Raw genomic sequence first — 13,984 nt, forward strand, 5'->3', positions numbered from 1 at the left:
AGTGAAATTCAGTGAGTCCCCCAAGACTAGGGAGTTAGCAAAGCGTGGAGCTGGAATTTCAGATGCCAGCTTCCTGTCTTTCCACCTACACCGTGTGGCGCCCCCTTCCTAGCACGCAGTCCAACTACTGTCATCTCTCATTTTGTGAAAATGACTGTGAGTCCTTTGATTACACGGTTGCTTTTTTTTTTTTCGGTGATGCCAAAAATGGAGCTAATATGCAAATAGCGAAGCCACCTAATGGAGGGGCCAACCATCTTTTGAAATGGAGCATTAGCAGCTGTCTCCTTTCTGCACCCTGTTATGAGGAAACTGTCAGCTACATAAAGAGAATCCCTGGTCCTCCAGGGAAAAATGGACGAGTGGATTTTAGTCATAAATCACTAATGAGGAAACAAAGATGGTGAGAAGAGCAGGAGCAAAAATTACAGTAGCTAGTTCATTTTCCCGCTAGACATGAGCTGTAACTATCAGCTTCCCAACTTAGAAACCCAAGAGTATGTCACCAAGTTTTGTGAAGGTACAACCCACTGATATGAAGATTCAATGGAGCAGTGAAAGATAGTTCAGTGACCTAAAACATCACACTATAAGACAATCGTTGTGATTCAGCCTAACTTCCCTATTGACACACAAGATTGTAAAAACATTCTGCAGTCAACTTGTTCTCAGGCTGGGGTTGGGGGCGGGCACAGAATTCATCATGGTCCCCTTCCATCTGCAGTGAATTTATGGTCTTCAAGATTCAACTCGACTAATGAAGCTGCTCCTGGAGCAAAGATTCAAACGCTTGTGTAGGACAGGTAACCAAACTGCTGGTGTCAATTCCCCACTTAAAACTCTCCAATGGGTTGACATTTGAATTCTAATGAAACCCATATTCCTTAGTCTTGCCTTCAAGGTGCGATATGCTGCCTACTTCTCTGACCATTCTGCTCCAGACATGTTGGTCTTCTGTCTGATCCTTGGACATACCCTGTTATCATGGCCTCAGGGGCCTTACACTCGCTCTTCCTCTTCTGGCACTTTCTGTCCCAGATCATTGGGCAACTCATTCTGCCATTCTCAAATAGCACCTTCTCAAAAAGGACCTTGCTTGACCGCCTTCATGGAAGTAGCACTCCATCAGTTCGTCATATCACCTGGTTTACTATCTTCCCAGCACTCACTGCAACATGCAATATGTAACCACTTGTTAATTACCTATAAGCCTCATGACATCAGGGACCTATATTGCCAGGCCTCTCAGGGGGCAGAATTAGATAGATTGTAAGGCTCACCTAAAAACTGCACCATATGATCTTGTTTCTCTTTCTTTTCTTTTTTCTTTTTCTTTTTTGTCTTTTGTCTTTTTAGGGCCACACCCATGGCATACGGAGGTTCCCAGGCTAAGGGTCTATTCGGAGTTATAGCTGCTGGCCTGTGCCAGAGCCACAGCAACGCCAGATCTGAGCCGTGTCTGCGACCCACACCACAGCTCATGGCAATGCCCCCTGAGCGAGACCAGGGATCAAAGCCACAGCCTCATGGTTCCTAGTCAGATTCGTTTCCGCTGCGCCACAACGGGAACTCCAATGATCTTGTTATTACTTTATTTATTTATTTCTAGGGGCCCACCTGCAGCTTATGGACGTTCCCAGGCTAGGGGCTGAGTTGGAGCTGCAGCCATCAGCCTACGCCACAGTCACAGCAACCCCAGATCCGAGCCTCATCTGTGACTTACACTGCAGCTGACAGCAATGCTGGATCCTTAACCCACTGAGCAAGGCCAGGATCAAAACCCGCACATTCTCATGGATCCTAGGCGAGTTAGTTTCCACTGAGCCATGACAAGAACTCCCTACATTTTTTTAAATGGGCTTTTCCACTCAATTATTTTGTGACTGATAGATTGGTCAGCAGTATATTGCTGATTAGCCCCTGGGAAGTCAGGAGGCTTTTGAAAAAAATACCCGATGAAAGGTGTGACACATGTTGTTCTGAGCAGAGATGTACGGAAGACTATTAGCCCAGGGTGGACTCACAAAAATTACTAGCATCACTTCAGACACCTGCCATCCGTAAGCAGACTGAATCATCACTAGAACATTCACCTTAAACAAACCTTCCCGTTCCAGCTTTCCATTTTACAGCTGAGGAAGCTTGAAGTGCAGAGTTAGCAATTAAGTTTCTCAGGGTCACAGAGCTAGGCAGGAACAAAATCACTCTAGGCTCCAGTCTCCAGGCTCCTGAAGGGCCCTTTCATTACATGCAACACACCAGGTAAGTCCAGCCCTTGGCAATGGACGTCATTTCCCAGCAGGACAGCCAAGCACAGGGAGGAAGGGGCGCGTGCCCTGCCTGCAGGCAAGGGACTGCAGCCCCCACAGCGCTCACTCTGGCTACAGGAGAGGGAGACAGAGAGGAACAAAGACAAGCCCCAATCAAGAGCTCCTCGGGGCGCTGGTGTATGGCTTCCCGCGCATCTTCACCGTGGCTGCTTAGCCCTGAGGCCATCTGCCCCCAACCCTGAGCGGCAGCCCAGCCTCAGAGATTTCCCCCGAGGCCCAGGCCCTGCCGCCGACGCTGGACTGACGAGTGGGGGTGGGGGGCTGGGGGGGACGTCGCTGTGCTGGGGGGGTGGGAAGTGACAGGAAGGGAAGGGAGAGAGGGAGGAGCAAAGCAAAGACGAAAGCCCCGTGGGTCCCCTTCTCCGGATTCGAGTCTAGGTTTCCAGGGAATGGAAACCGGCCCTTGACCTCAGCTCCCACAGCTGCCCTTGACCCCTGGAACGCGAGCGAGAGCGAGGCAGCCCGAACCCCGGGAACCGCCGCCCCCTCCCCGCCGCTCCCCGCGGCTCGGCGCCCTCCCGGAGGAGAGGACGGCCGGGGACGGCACCCGCCAGGCCTCGGAGCGCAGCGGGGAGCACGGCCGCAGGCCCCCTGGGGAAGGGGGGGCGGGCAGCCCCCGGCCCGGCGGCGCTCCCGCTCCCGCAGCCCCGCAGCCCCGCAGCCCCGCAGCCCGGCCCGCCCTCGGCCGCGCGGCCCCCGCCGGCCCGACCTGTAGTAGCGGTCATCTTTGAAAGGCGTGAGGTCCTCCTTCAGCTCCCGGTACGCCTCCTGGAGCCGCTTGCACAGGTGCTTGAGCTCGCTGCAGAGCGGGGGCTCGAAGGCCGGGTACTCGGCGTCCATGCCCGCGCCGCGCCCGCCCGCCCGCGCCCGCCGCCGCCGCCGTCCTCGCCAGCCCGGGTCCCCTCCTCCCGCCGCCCCGCCCTTCGTGTGGCTTCCTTCGCCCCCTCTCTTCCCAGCCCCGGGGAGCCGGCTGCCAGCGCGCTGGGCGGGACCGAGGAGGGCGAGAAGCAGGTGGCGGAGGAGGAGGAGAAGGAGCGCGGAGGAAGGTGGGGCCCGGCGGGCTCAGACCGGGAGCCGGCCCCAGGGACGGCGGGGATGGAGATGGGGGGTCCCCGCCCCGCCGCCCCGCCCCGCCGAGGGGGGCCTAAGGAGGTGGGGGGGGGCGCACCCATCAGCCGCCGCCCCGGGAGAGGGAGAAGGAGCGGGCGGGGTGGCGGTGGAGGAGTCCAACGCCAGGTCACCTGCCGCCCAGGGCGCAAATATAAAGGGCCACCCTCGCTACTGCCTGTGTTGGGAAAAGGAAGAAACCGGAGGTGAGAGCAGAAAGGAAAATGGGGCCGGGGCTGGACCGAGAGCTCTTTCCGGCGGGGATGGTCACAGGCTGGAGGCGGCTGTCGCGTTCAGGACCACGGACAGCTCCCGGAAAGCGGTCCCTCTTCCTGGGTTCCACTTGATGCAAAAACATTTTAAGCGATAGTTATGTCATAATATCTTTTTAATGTGACCAAATAAGATACCTCTTCCCACACCTTCTACAACCACCAAAAGAAAAAAAAAAAAAAGAGTCTGGGCGAAGGAGTTTCTCATCTTCTTGAAAGCTCAACCCTAGTGGATGAAACTCACAAATCAACACGTTCTCCATGGGACTACTTACTGCCCATAGCAAGTGGAGAAACAGTTGTTCCAGACCATGTCAGTGTGTTTCCACCTGGACTCAGGACATGCTTCCGTGTGAGGCTGATCTATGCACTAGAGGAACCTTTTACAAATATGCATTTGGGGGGCCCAACTTACACTATTGAATCTAAATTATAGTTTCCAGGAATCTGTATTTTTCAGAGCTCCTCAGGTGAGTCTAAAGACCACTCACATTTAGATGTTCTCAGAATGTCCATCTTTAGTGCTGCCTTTACCTATGCTCAAATTTCACCCACCTTTCCTTGCTCTTTATCATCAGGTTTTACTTCCTCCCTCCTTTACATTTTGGAACAACTTCTTGTCTGCTAGTCAAGCTCTCCAGTCAGGTCTTGTGAATATTCCCATAACCTCTGGCCATCTTGCGCTGTACACAGTTAGGTTTTTAGCCCTAATGCAATAATGTGAGCACTGTATTTAATCATCTCAGGACAAAGAAAGGAGATAAGAACTCACTATTCCCAAAATACAGAGAGGCATGGCTAAGAAGACATCCTTCAGAAAACACACATGCAGATTCGTTTTCTGTAATGTAATAAGAGATTATGAGACTAGCATATGCCATATCTCAATTACTTTATGACTTGCAGTGGAGAGCTTATCATTAGGGGAAATATTAACTAACCTCAGAAATACCCAGAACACTTAAAAATTCTCCCGGAATTCTCCCCTAGCTTCTCTAGCCTAACCTCCCCACCCCGAACAGTAGTAGCCTCTAGAGAACAAGGCAAGTCTTCCAGCTCCAGCACTGTGGGGTACTAATCTACCTTGCTACCTCTTTTACCACAAAGAGCTGCAGATACTAAATAAAATATCACATGTACCCACGTGCATGTACATCATGTTACAACTGTGAAAAGGTTATACACACCCGAGCCATATAGTATAGTGTAATTACTTTTTCTTTCCTGTACATTTTATTTTCGCTGGAATTAATAATTGTATTTTTATTGTTTAGTTTCCCCATACCGATCATTAATTCAACCTCTGGTCCCCCGCCCTTTGTCTAATTAATTCTGCTCTTAAGCCATTCAGGCACATGACTCACTCTATCAGTTTCCATCTTTGTGACATCTTTTCTTTGCCTCCTGAACAGCTGTGAACTGGTTGCCCCATGCCTGGTGCATAGCTATCATCTAAGTCATCTCTTCACCATCAACCTGGGAATTCTCTCCCCTCTGATCTTTGGATCCCATGTCTCTCTCTATTGGTGGAATGTATCTTCTAGGAGACATCTGAGAAAGGAAGCATGGAATGCAATTTTTTTTTTGAGGTCCTTAAATGTAGAAAAATGTCATGCTTTTACCTTTACTACTTGTTTCCACTGAGCTACAACGCAAAATCCCTTTCCCTGGATACACTGTTAATGGCAGTTTTATTACCAACTATAATAACAGACGATTTTATTGAGCATCTACTGTGTGCCGGATGCTGTGAAAAGCTTTTGATGGCATTGTCTTACTCAGTTATCACAACAGTTTTATGAGATGGTGTATTACTCAGGTTCTCCAGAGAAAGAGAACTAGTAGGAACCAATTATATATTTTTTTATTATGAGGGATTGGCTCATGTGACTATGGAGGTTGAAAAGTCCACAATCTGCAAGCTGGAGACCCAGGAAAGCTGGTGGTGTAATTCGCATCCAAGTCCAAAGGCCCAAGAACCAGGAAACCTATGGTTAAGTCCCCGTCTGAGGCCTAGAGATGTTGAGGTGTCCCAGCTCAGACAGACACAGACACAAAGGGGCCAATTCCTCCTTCCTCTGACTTTTGTCCCATTCAGGCCCCAGTGGGTTGGATGATACCCAGCCCCGGAAAGGGGGCAATTTACTGAGTCCACCAATTCAATACTAACTCATCCAGAAATCCTCTCTCAGGGATAATGATTAATCCAAGCACCCCTGCCAAGCTGACACATAAAACTAACCATCATAGGTGGCTACTACTATTACAGTCAATTTGAAGTTATCAAGGTTTAGAGAGGTTGAGTATCTGCTCGTAATTCCACAGCAAGGAACAGGATTTGAGCCCAGGTATGCCTGATTTCAGAGATTTCACTTTTACTCTATACATGGTACAGTCTGCATGGAGGTACCCACTGAGAGCTGGTTGTATTTGGAGACTGAGCTACCGCAGTTCCATTACGACACAGCTCTTTCCCCCAGTGCCATTAGCATCATCACGCAGCCCACTGACGATGACACCCTGTAAGGACAAGTGTGCTGTTAGGGCTGTGACAGGCAGTCATCCTCACGCATGTATATTCCTCTGGCCTCCAATCCCATGCCTGTGCCGCCCGTTGACCAAACCAACCTGGCAGGATGCCAGGGATCAAGGCTGCTGCGTGCTGCAGTCTGTAGGTGTCGGTCTCCTGGGATGCAGAGCTAGACAGAGAGGGAACAGGGACCTGGGAGGAGGGCAAAGTCAATGCTGCTCGTAGACTTTTCCTCTGGGGTCAGTGAATCCTTGATGGAAGATGGTCAGTATAACTTAAGGGAATGGAATTGAGCCCAGGAGCGGCTTTGGCTCAGAGGAAGGGTGTCAGCTGAGCCAGGGGGGCACGGAGAGGTCACAGGGAGAGCCACTGCTTCACTTCTTAAATGTATTTTTGGTTTTTGTGTTACTTAACACCTGTTCTTATGTTCATTGCTTTTTTCTTGAAAAAAAAAATTTTCCGTTCTTATTTGCTCCAATGTTTGAAGATGTGTATTTTGCTAATTTTCAGGTTTTGTTCTGATGTAAAAATAAGCACTTAAGGGTGTAAGTCTATCTCCAAGTACTGTTTTCATGGCCTTTCATTATCACACAGTTTTTATTTATTATCATACAGTTCTTCTTAGACCTCTGGGTTACTTATAACGCATTTCAAAATTTCAAATATTTGGACAGTTTTATCTGTTCTTTCATTATTGATTCATACCTCAAGTTCTTTGTGTTCCAGAAATGGCCTATATGGTACAGGTCCTCTGAGACTTGTTGATACTTGCTTTACAGTTTCCTAGATGATCAATTTTTATAAATGTTCAACTTTTGTTTCAAAAGACGTTGTCTGCTCTGGGTGTTGGGTGCCAAGTTTTACTTACGTTCAGGAACTGAGAGTCTAGTACAATGAATTCCCCATCCATATGTAACAATTTACTTAGTATTTTTCTCTGGTAAAGACTTAAAACAAACAAAACATATTGAGGCCTCCGCGGGAGGCCCCCACAAGGGAAGAACTGCTGCGTCTCAGCGAGCCTGACCGCCCCGGTTTTCAGGTTTCCCTTTGGGAAGCTGAACTCCTCTCTGGACAAGTCTCTCCTGGCAGGACAGAGTTAAAGCACGTGAAGAGGCTGCAAAGACGTCCTGGCCCCGCAGATGCTCAGTAAGTGTGAGAGCTGCTCACCCTCTGGAATCCCGAGGAATGGTCTTGGGGAGCCAAGGATGCGCAACGGCTAGTAATCCTACGGGGTAAAGCACTCTGAGAAGACCCCCAGAATGTTACTTGTTCTTTTCCTGTCCTGTTCAGCCCTTGGCAGAGGCTAAGCAGGGCTCTTGGCAGTTTGGGGAAATTGAGTGTTGGGGGAAAGAGCTGACACCAAACGCTTCTTTAGGCAAATCTAGGTGTGCAGCCAAACTTTCTAACTCACACTGGCATTTTGCTGAATGAAGCATTGCTTACGATGGTCTCAAGATCCAGATGGATCTTGGAAAAGTCCACTTCATTTATTTTTTTAAAAAAATGTTGTATTACAGTTGACTTACAATGTTCTGTCAAATTCTGCTGTACTGCAAAGTGCCCCCGTTATATATACACAAATACACATTCTTTTTCTCATTTCTTCTATCATGTTTTATCACAAGCGATTGGATAGAGTTGGAAAAGTCCTGTTTACCATGCAGATTCCCTATATACTAGCATCCACCCCGTTCCAGGTAGCTTACAAGGCACTGGGCACTCTCACGCAGTCCACAGTGTAGACAGGACATGACCTGTTATGTCCTTGTCCTTATCAGTGTGTGAGTACAATGGGACATGGGATCTGCAGGCCCAGGATGAGACTTGAACTCGACTAGGGCCGAGGGAAGGCTTTGCTGCAGACAAGGTCTTGAAAGAGTGCTGAGGATCCACTGAGGCAGAGGTGCAGCCAGGTGGGGGAGGGAGGGGTGGCGGGTGGTGAGATGGGCTTGGGCGAGGCCGGTGTGGTGAGAGGCCTTGGAGAGGCCTGGGCTCTGGGACACAGAGCAGTGCAGAGGGTGCTGGCAGCAGCGGCTGGACGAGAGTCAGGCGCAGGTCAGGGGTCTTGTGTTCATCCTAGAGATGGGGGCGAGGATGCCGCGTTTGGAGCCCTTCACGTTGCTAATGGGTTTAACCCTCCAAGCCCTCTATCCGACGGGCGCTAGATTTTCCTCTTCCTGCAGGTGGGGGACCAAACGCAGAGCTGCTGCTTCGTCTTGCCCCAAGTTACCCAGCTGGCGAGCAATGCACCCGAGCAGGCTGCATCTGGAGGCGATGCCCCCTCCACCATTGGACGGTTATTAAGCTGAGAAATGGTACTGAAACAGGGATTCTTATTTTAAAGAATCACCTTGGTTGCAGAGTGGAGAGTGGGCTGGGCAGAGGGAGCCGGAGACCAGCTCGGAGGCTCCTGAAGCAGCCGAGGCGGGCGGTCATGGGGGCTCGTAGCAGCGTCAAGGCTGCAGAGGTGAGCCGTGGGGGCACTTGAGGGCTCTGGGAGGAGGAATGGATGGGACCTGGCAGTGTGTTCTTGTGGGAGGAGGAGGAGTGGGCAAGGCTGCTTGGTCACTGGCACCCTCCACTGGTCTCCGGAACGCTCAGGCCTTGAGCGGAGGATGAGCGGACCCAGGAGGGAAGGGGGAGCAGAGTCTAGGAGAAAGAACTAGCTGGGCATCCACGCTGGGAGGCGGGCTGGGACGACCGGTCTCAACAGGAATCACAGTGATTACAGCACGTAGTAGGCGCTTCATTAACATTTGCTGAATTTATGAAAGAATAAAAAAACTTTACTTGAACCTACCAGCTGAGTAACTTTGGGTGAAGCACTTATCATCCCAAGATTCAAGAGCCCCTGCACTGCCATCGGATTCGAGGCTGGGCTTGTTCTGCATCCTGAAAAGCTACGCAGGCGACCGGCGACATGCTGGAGGGGGTTTGCACAGCTCCTGACAGCCGCTGGGGAGATTTTCAGGAATCTTGGGAGCTGACTGTTAAACACAGTCATTATGCGGCATCAGGCTGCTACTTACTGTGCATCTCAAAGTCCACGGTCAGTGACGTGATGGTTGCTCGAAATAATTACACCAGGAACACAAGCAAAAAGCCTACATCGGGAGTTATTCTGGTTTTGACCTGAGAGAGCCATGGAGACAACGTAGAAACGCGGTTTGCCTTGGGCGTGTCTCAGGCCAGCGGCCCTTATACTGTAAACAGTGTGAAAGCTTGTGGAAAATTTCCTCCAGCATTCGGAAATTATTTTCCAATTTAGCACAGCAATTGCGCATGTCATTAACGTTCGGGTCCGGTTTGGACATTGTCCTGACGCTTGCGTTGTCTCACATCTGTCTTGCTCACAAACGTAAACGAGGACTCGGCCAGTGTTCATGCCAGAACCACACTCGTTTGTCGGCTGCAGTCACAGGTTGGTCACAGATGCAAGCGTTTGGCAAAACTCCACACAAGCACCTGTGAGACTCGGCTGGCCATGTGGGTTGAAATGGGGTGCTGTGTGTTGTATCATTTGCAATTGTGCACTGTGCGTTCGTTCTCTCTACCGTTGCCGTGTACACTGACTATGCGCGTATACTTATGCATTCAGGTTTGCTTTCTGGAGAGCTGGTTGTTAAACGTTTACCAGCAGGTCACGGCAGCCAGCCTGGAGCTGCAAGTGTTGTCCTGAGAGGGGATCGGGAGGGAGACAGGGCCAGGCAGCACAGGACCTGCGGGGTGGAGAGCGAGCGCCCCCAGCAGGCTGGGTGACTCCAAAGGGAGACGAGAAGGCAGACCTGCGATGAAGTTGTCGCTGGCATTTGCACGCACCACCCCTTCTGAGAGGCCTGCAGGGGTGGCCAGGGAACCCATCCGTAGACGCTCCGAGGATTTCTGAGAACGCACTGGCTTTAATACCCAAGTGCTGCTCAGCTCTCTCAAAGTTGCTGACCCCCGACCCCCGCTCGAGTGGGATTCAGAACCCACCTTCCTCCTTGGGATGGTACGGGCTGCTGCGAGATGGGAGAATCCTGTTCAGACATTTCAGAGGCAGGTGGCCTGCTTCGGCTGAGCTGGGTGTCCATGCACTCATCTCCATCAGGGACGAGACTCATTGTTTCAACTCGGCCACAGACATCGCAAAGCTTTCAGGATCTCACAGGAGCACCGCAGGGACTGTTTCCGTGTTTCTTGAGGGCAAACTAAGGCAATAAAACAAAAACGAGGCTGTGATACAGCGTTACTGCCACTGGATCCCCCAGAGTCTTCTCTAATTATCTTTCTCACATAACTCCCCGCGGCTCCCAGGATGGCTCTCCCTTGACCATGGGTGGATTCTGAACGTGCCTGGGGCTCAGCAGGCCCTTCCCACGGCTGTACGAGCCGATTAGAGATTGCGCAGGACGTGTGTTCTCTGGACAGCACTTCTTATGTATTTAAAAATGTAACTGCACAACTGCAAGCTGTTTTTTACTAATGTCAGTTCATTTACGATTTCTTAGGGGTGTAGGTTGATTTCATTCTTAGGATAAAATTCAGGAAAACCAGGAGCTCCTGCTGTCTTGCCGTGGGTTAAGGACCCAGTGTTGCCATAGCTGAGGCACAGGTCGCAGATTCATCTGGGAACTTCCACATGCCAAGGGTGTGGCCAAAAAAATTCAGGAAAACTGGAAATTTGCTTATTTAAACTTGAGACTGAATACACACATGAATAGTGACAGGACCGTATATAAAACCACCTCTGACCTGCATCTGCAGTAACCATCCCGGGAAGCCCTTCTGTTCTCACACTTACAGGTCGTCCCACTGCCATCTCCAGAAGCTGTCCTGGGAGCCCATGGGCTTCCAGTTGTTTCCAGTTAGTCAGAACTTGACTAATAACTGATGGTTCTCCCAAGAGAAAGCCAACGAGGCAGCCCCAGACAGTCACATGGGTCCCGGGCATCTGGCTGGGCGCCCAGCTTCCCTGCCCCGAAGCCTGAGCAGGGTGCCCCTGAGCCACCCCTTTCCTCACTCAGAAGCCTTTCTGCTCCTCCGTCTGCCTTTGTGTCTCTGCCAATGGCAGTGATGATGGCTGTCCTTTGTTACAGCAAGCTCTGATAAGTTGGCTTTGCTTCTCATCACTTGATCTTTATTTCCATTAAAGACAGACAAAAGAAACAGAAGAACTTCCAAGTTCATCATGAGGCAACCCTGATCCCTGGGCCATCTGCCTGGAATCAACGGGAGCAATTCAGTATCTAGTGGTCTTTTTGGGACCCTCAGCGCCTGGCCTCTCCTGGGGAGGTCCTCACCAAGGGCTGGGAGCCTCCCAGGAACATGAACACCAGTGAGGTCCAGTCCCTTCCCATCAGGCCACCCCTTGGTGGCCACCAGCTGCTCCCCACCCTTCAGGGAGTCCCCAGGTGGATGCCAGCCCTCAGGGGGTCCTAGGGAACATGATGTGCTACCTGACTTTCAGGTCAGAGGAATATTCTTAGTCTCTGGCTGGTGTTTGGCAAGTGAAACGACAAGAAGTCTTTTGTGAGAGTTCACTTTGTAAGTCACCCACCCACCTAGTGCGAGTTCTGTTTATCACATTTCTTTTTTTTTTTTTTTCCCTTTGGTCTTTTGAGGGCCACAATCTCGGCATACGGAGGTTCCCAGGCTAGGGGTCTAATCGGAGCTGTAGCTGCCAGCCTACACCACAGCCACAGCAACACAGGATCCGAGCCGTGTCTGCGACCTACACCACAGCTCATGGCAACGCTGGATCCTTAACCCACTGAGTGAGGCCAGGGATCGAACCCACAACCTTATGGTTCCTAGTCGGATCCGCTTCCGCTGCCCGTGCCTGGTGCAGTCCACTGACTTCAACCCACATGAATGCTTGGTTGACCCTAAGTGGTTCTCGTCTCTAAACTGAGTGAAGGCTGATGTCTAGGGCCTTCAATCAAACTGGAGACAGAAACAGCCAATATTAATTAGGAACAGAAGATGAGCTAAGTCAGAATGAGTCTGGCGTCCTTGATCTCAGCTGTCTTTGGAAGGTCTGCATTTGCGTGAGTCGTCACTGCAAATCAAACAAGCGAGGTACGTGCATCTGGGCAGGCCGTGCTGGGCAAGAGCTCATTTCTGCTCCTCTCGGCTTCGCTTCGTGCTTAAGCCTCTGTGAACACAACACAACTCTACAGCTGTGCAGCCCGGCACACATACTTCACAGTCGAGCAAGGGTCTCTTGCCTACCTGAGCAGAAGCAAAGTAGACTTTTTATTCTAGCAGAAGAGCGAGAAAAGAAAACTTCCTTAAGTTTTCAGTAAATTCACAGACGCAGAGAACTCTGAGGGCAGAAGAATTTGCAGAACATCCAGTCTAATTTCTCCAATTAGATTTACTCCTTAGGCCACGGGTCCTACGAGATGCCCCCTTAAAATAGGATTCTGAGAGCAAAAACGATTGGCATTTCCTCCTCTTGGTGGTCCACCGTGCACAACACATCAGCCCACTGATGTTTCTGGAAAACCTCACGGGAAGGAAGCCTGTTTTCCTGCCATCGGTGTGCACTGCCGCTGGGAAGTGTGGCACGTGCCTAGGGGAGTGCTTAGTCCAACCTCCTTCTCTCAGAGGCTATGCCGTTTTGATGGCAGATCCAGGATGAGCTCTCTCCCCCTCCAGCTTTGGTAGCAGCGCCTTCATGCCACACCACGCTGCCTCACACGAGGCCCTGGCCGGTGACACACCCAACCAGGGGTTCTCTTGGTCCTCAGGTCCAGGTGTCACTGTGCCCGGAGTGTGCTGTGACCCAGCCCTTCCCAAAGGCTTTCCAGTCTGGTCTCAACTGCATCTCTCATCCAACGGCGCACAGAGCCTAAGTACGTATGACACTGAGCCTGTTGAGGAGACAAATACTTTAGAATTCTAAATAAGTATCTAAACTGTCTCCAAGAAAAACGCCTGCATCTCAGTGCCCAAATTCTGCTGGTGTGCCCCCATCCTTTACCTGTAACCTTGGAGTTCCCAAGACGCATGGCACACAGCACCCCCTAAAGGGATGTGCCAGGCACCAGGTCTGGGCGGGCTGAGGGGGCAAGGAGCCGCGGACCTGGGGAGCTCCCTTCACCGCTTCTAGAAGAAGACGGAGTGAAGCCTGGAACATGTCACAGCACAAAGAGGCCTAGAGGAGACCTCTGGGCACAGGGCATGGGCTAGGCCTGTCTCTTCTATCTGCCCACTTGCGAGGTGTGAAGGTCAAACCTCTCTTCCTCTTCCGAGGGCGGCTGGTTTGGAAAATTCCGGGGATACTGTCCTTTCTAGCTCTTCCCGTTGACCCCTTGCCCCCTCTCCTTCCCCCACACCCACGCAGGCTTTCCTGTGGGAGCTCAAGCTCTCCGACGACAAGTCAGCTGACCCGCAGAGATGTCCCAGTCAGGGCCCTGGACCAGATGAACCCAGGTCTCTGAAGCATCATGTTCCTCACGGGAAGCCGACCATAAATGAGAGAGGAAGGGAAGCCCGGTGTCCGGGACAGCTCTCGGCGCCCCTGGGCTCTGGCCTGGGCCTCACTTCCCCAGAAGGGCAGCTTTCTGCTCGCTGGGGAGACGGTGCCTGTCCTCTGTCCCTCATGAAGCTCACGGGAGCCGTGTCCAAAGAGGAGCGCTGGCCTGGCTGCTCTGAGATCTGCTCCCGGCTCCCTCCACACCACCCGGCCTGGAGCCGTCACTCAGCAATTTCTCCTGATGTCCCTGTGTCTTAACTGGGACCAAACCTCCCATGGA

General features: G+C 51.4%; 1 protein-coding gene across 1 annotated transcript in view; it reads right to left on the reverse strand.

The window, feature by feature from the left end:
* TMEM181 (transmembrane protein 181) overlaps nt 1–10,103 on the reverse strand; it is a 77,607-nt gene extending 67,504 nt beyond the window's left edge. Inside the window, 6 exon segments of the mRNA XM_021074745.1 lie at nt 3,040–3,282; nt 3,284–3,474; nt 3,572–3,615; nt 6,338–6,408; nt 8,593–8,701; nt 10,028–10,103. Of these exon segments, the coding sequence (XP_020930404.1) occupies nt 3,040–3,282; nt 3,284–3,474; nt 3,572–3,615; nt 6,338–6,408; nt 8,593–8,701; nt 10,028–10,103 (734 nt within the window).

This window comes from Sus scrofa, chromosome 1, assembly GCF_000003025.6.
Source record: "Sus scrofa isolate TJ Tabasco breed Duroc chromosome 1, Sscrofa11.1, whole genome shotgun sequence".
NCBI classification, from domain to species: domain Eukaryota; kingdom Metazoa; phylum Chordata; class Mammalia; order Artiodactyla; family Suidae; genus Sus; species Sus scrofa.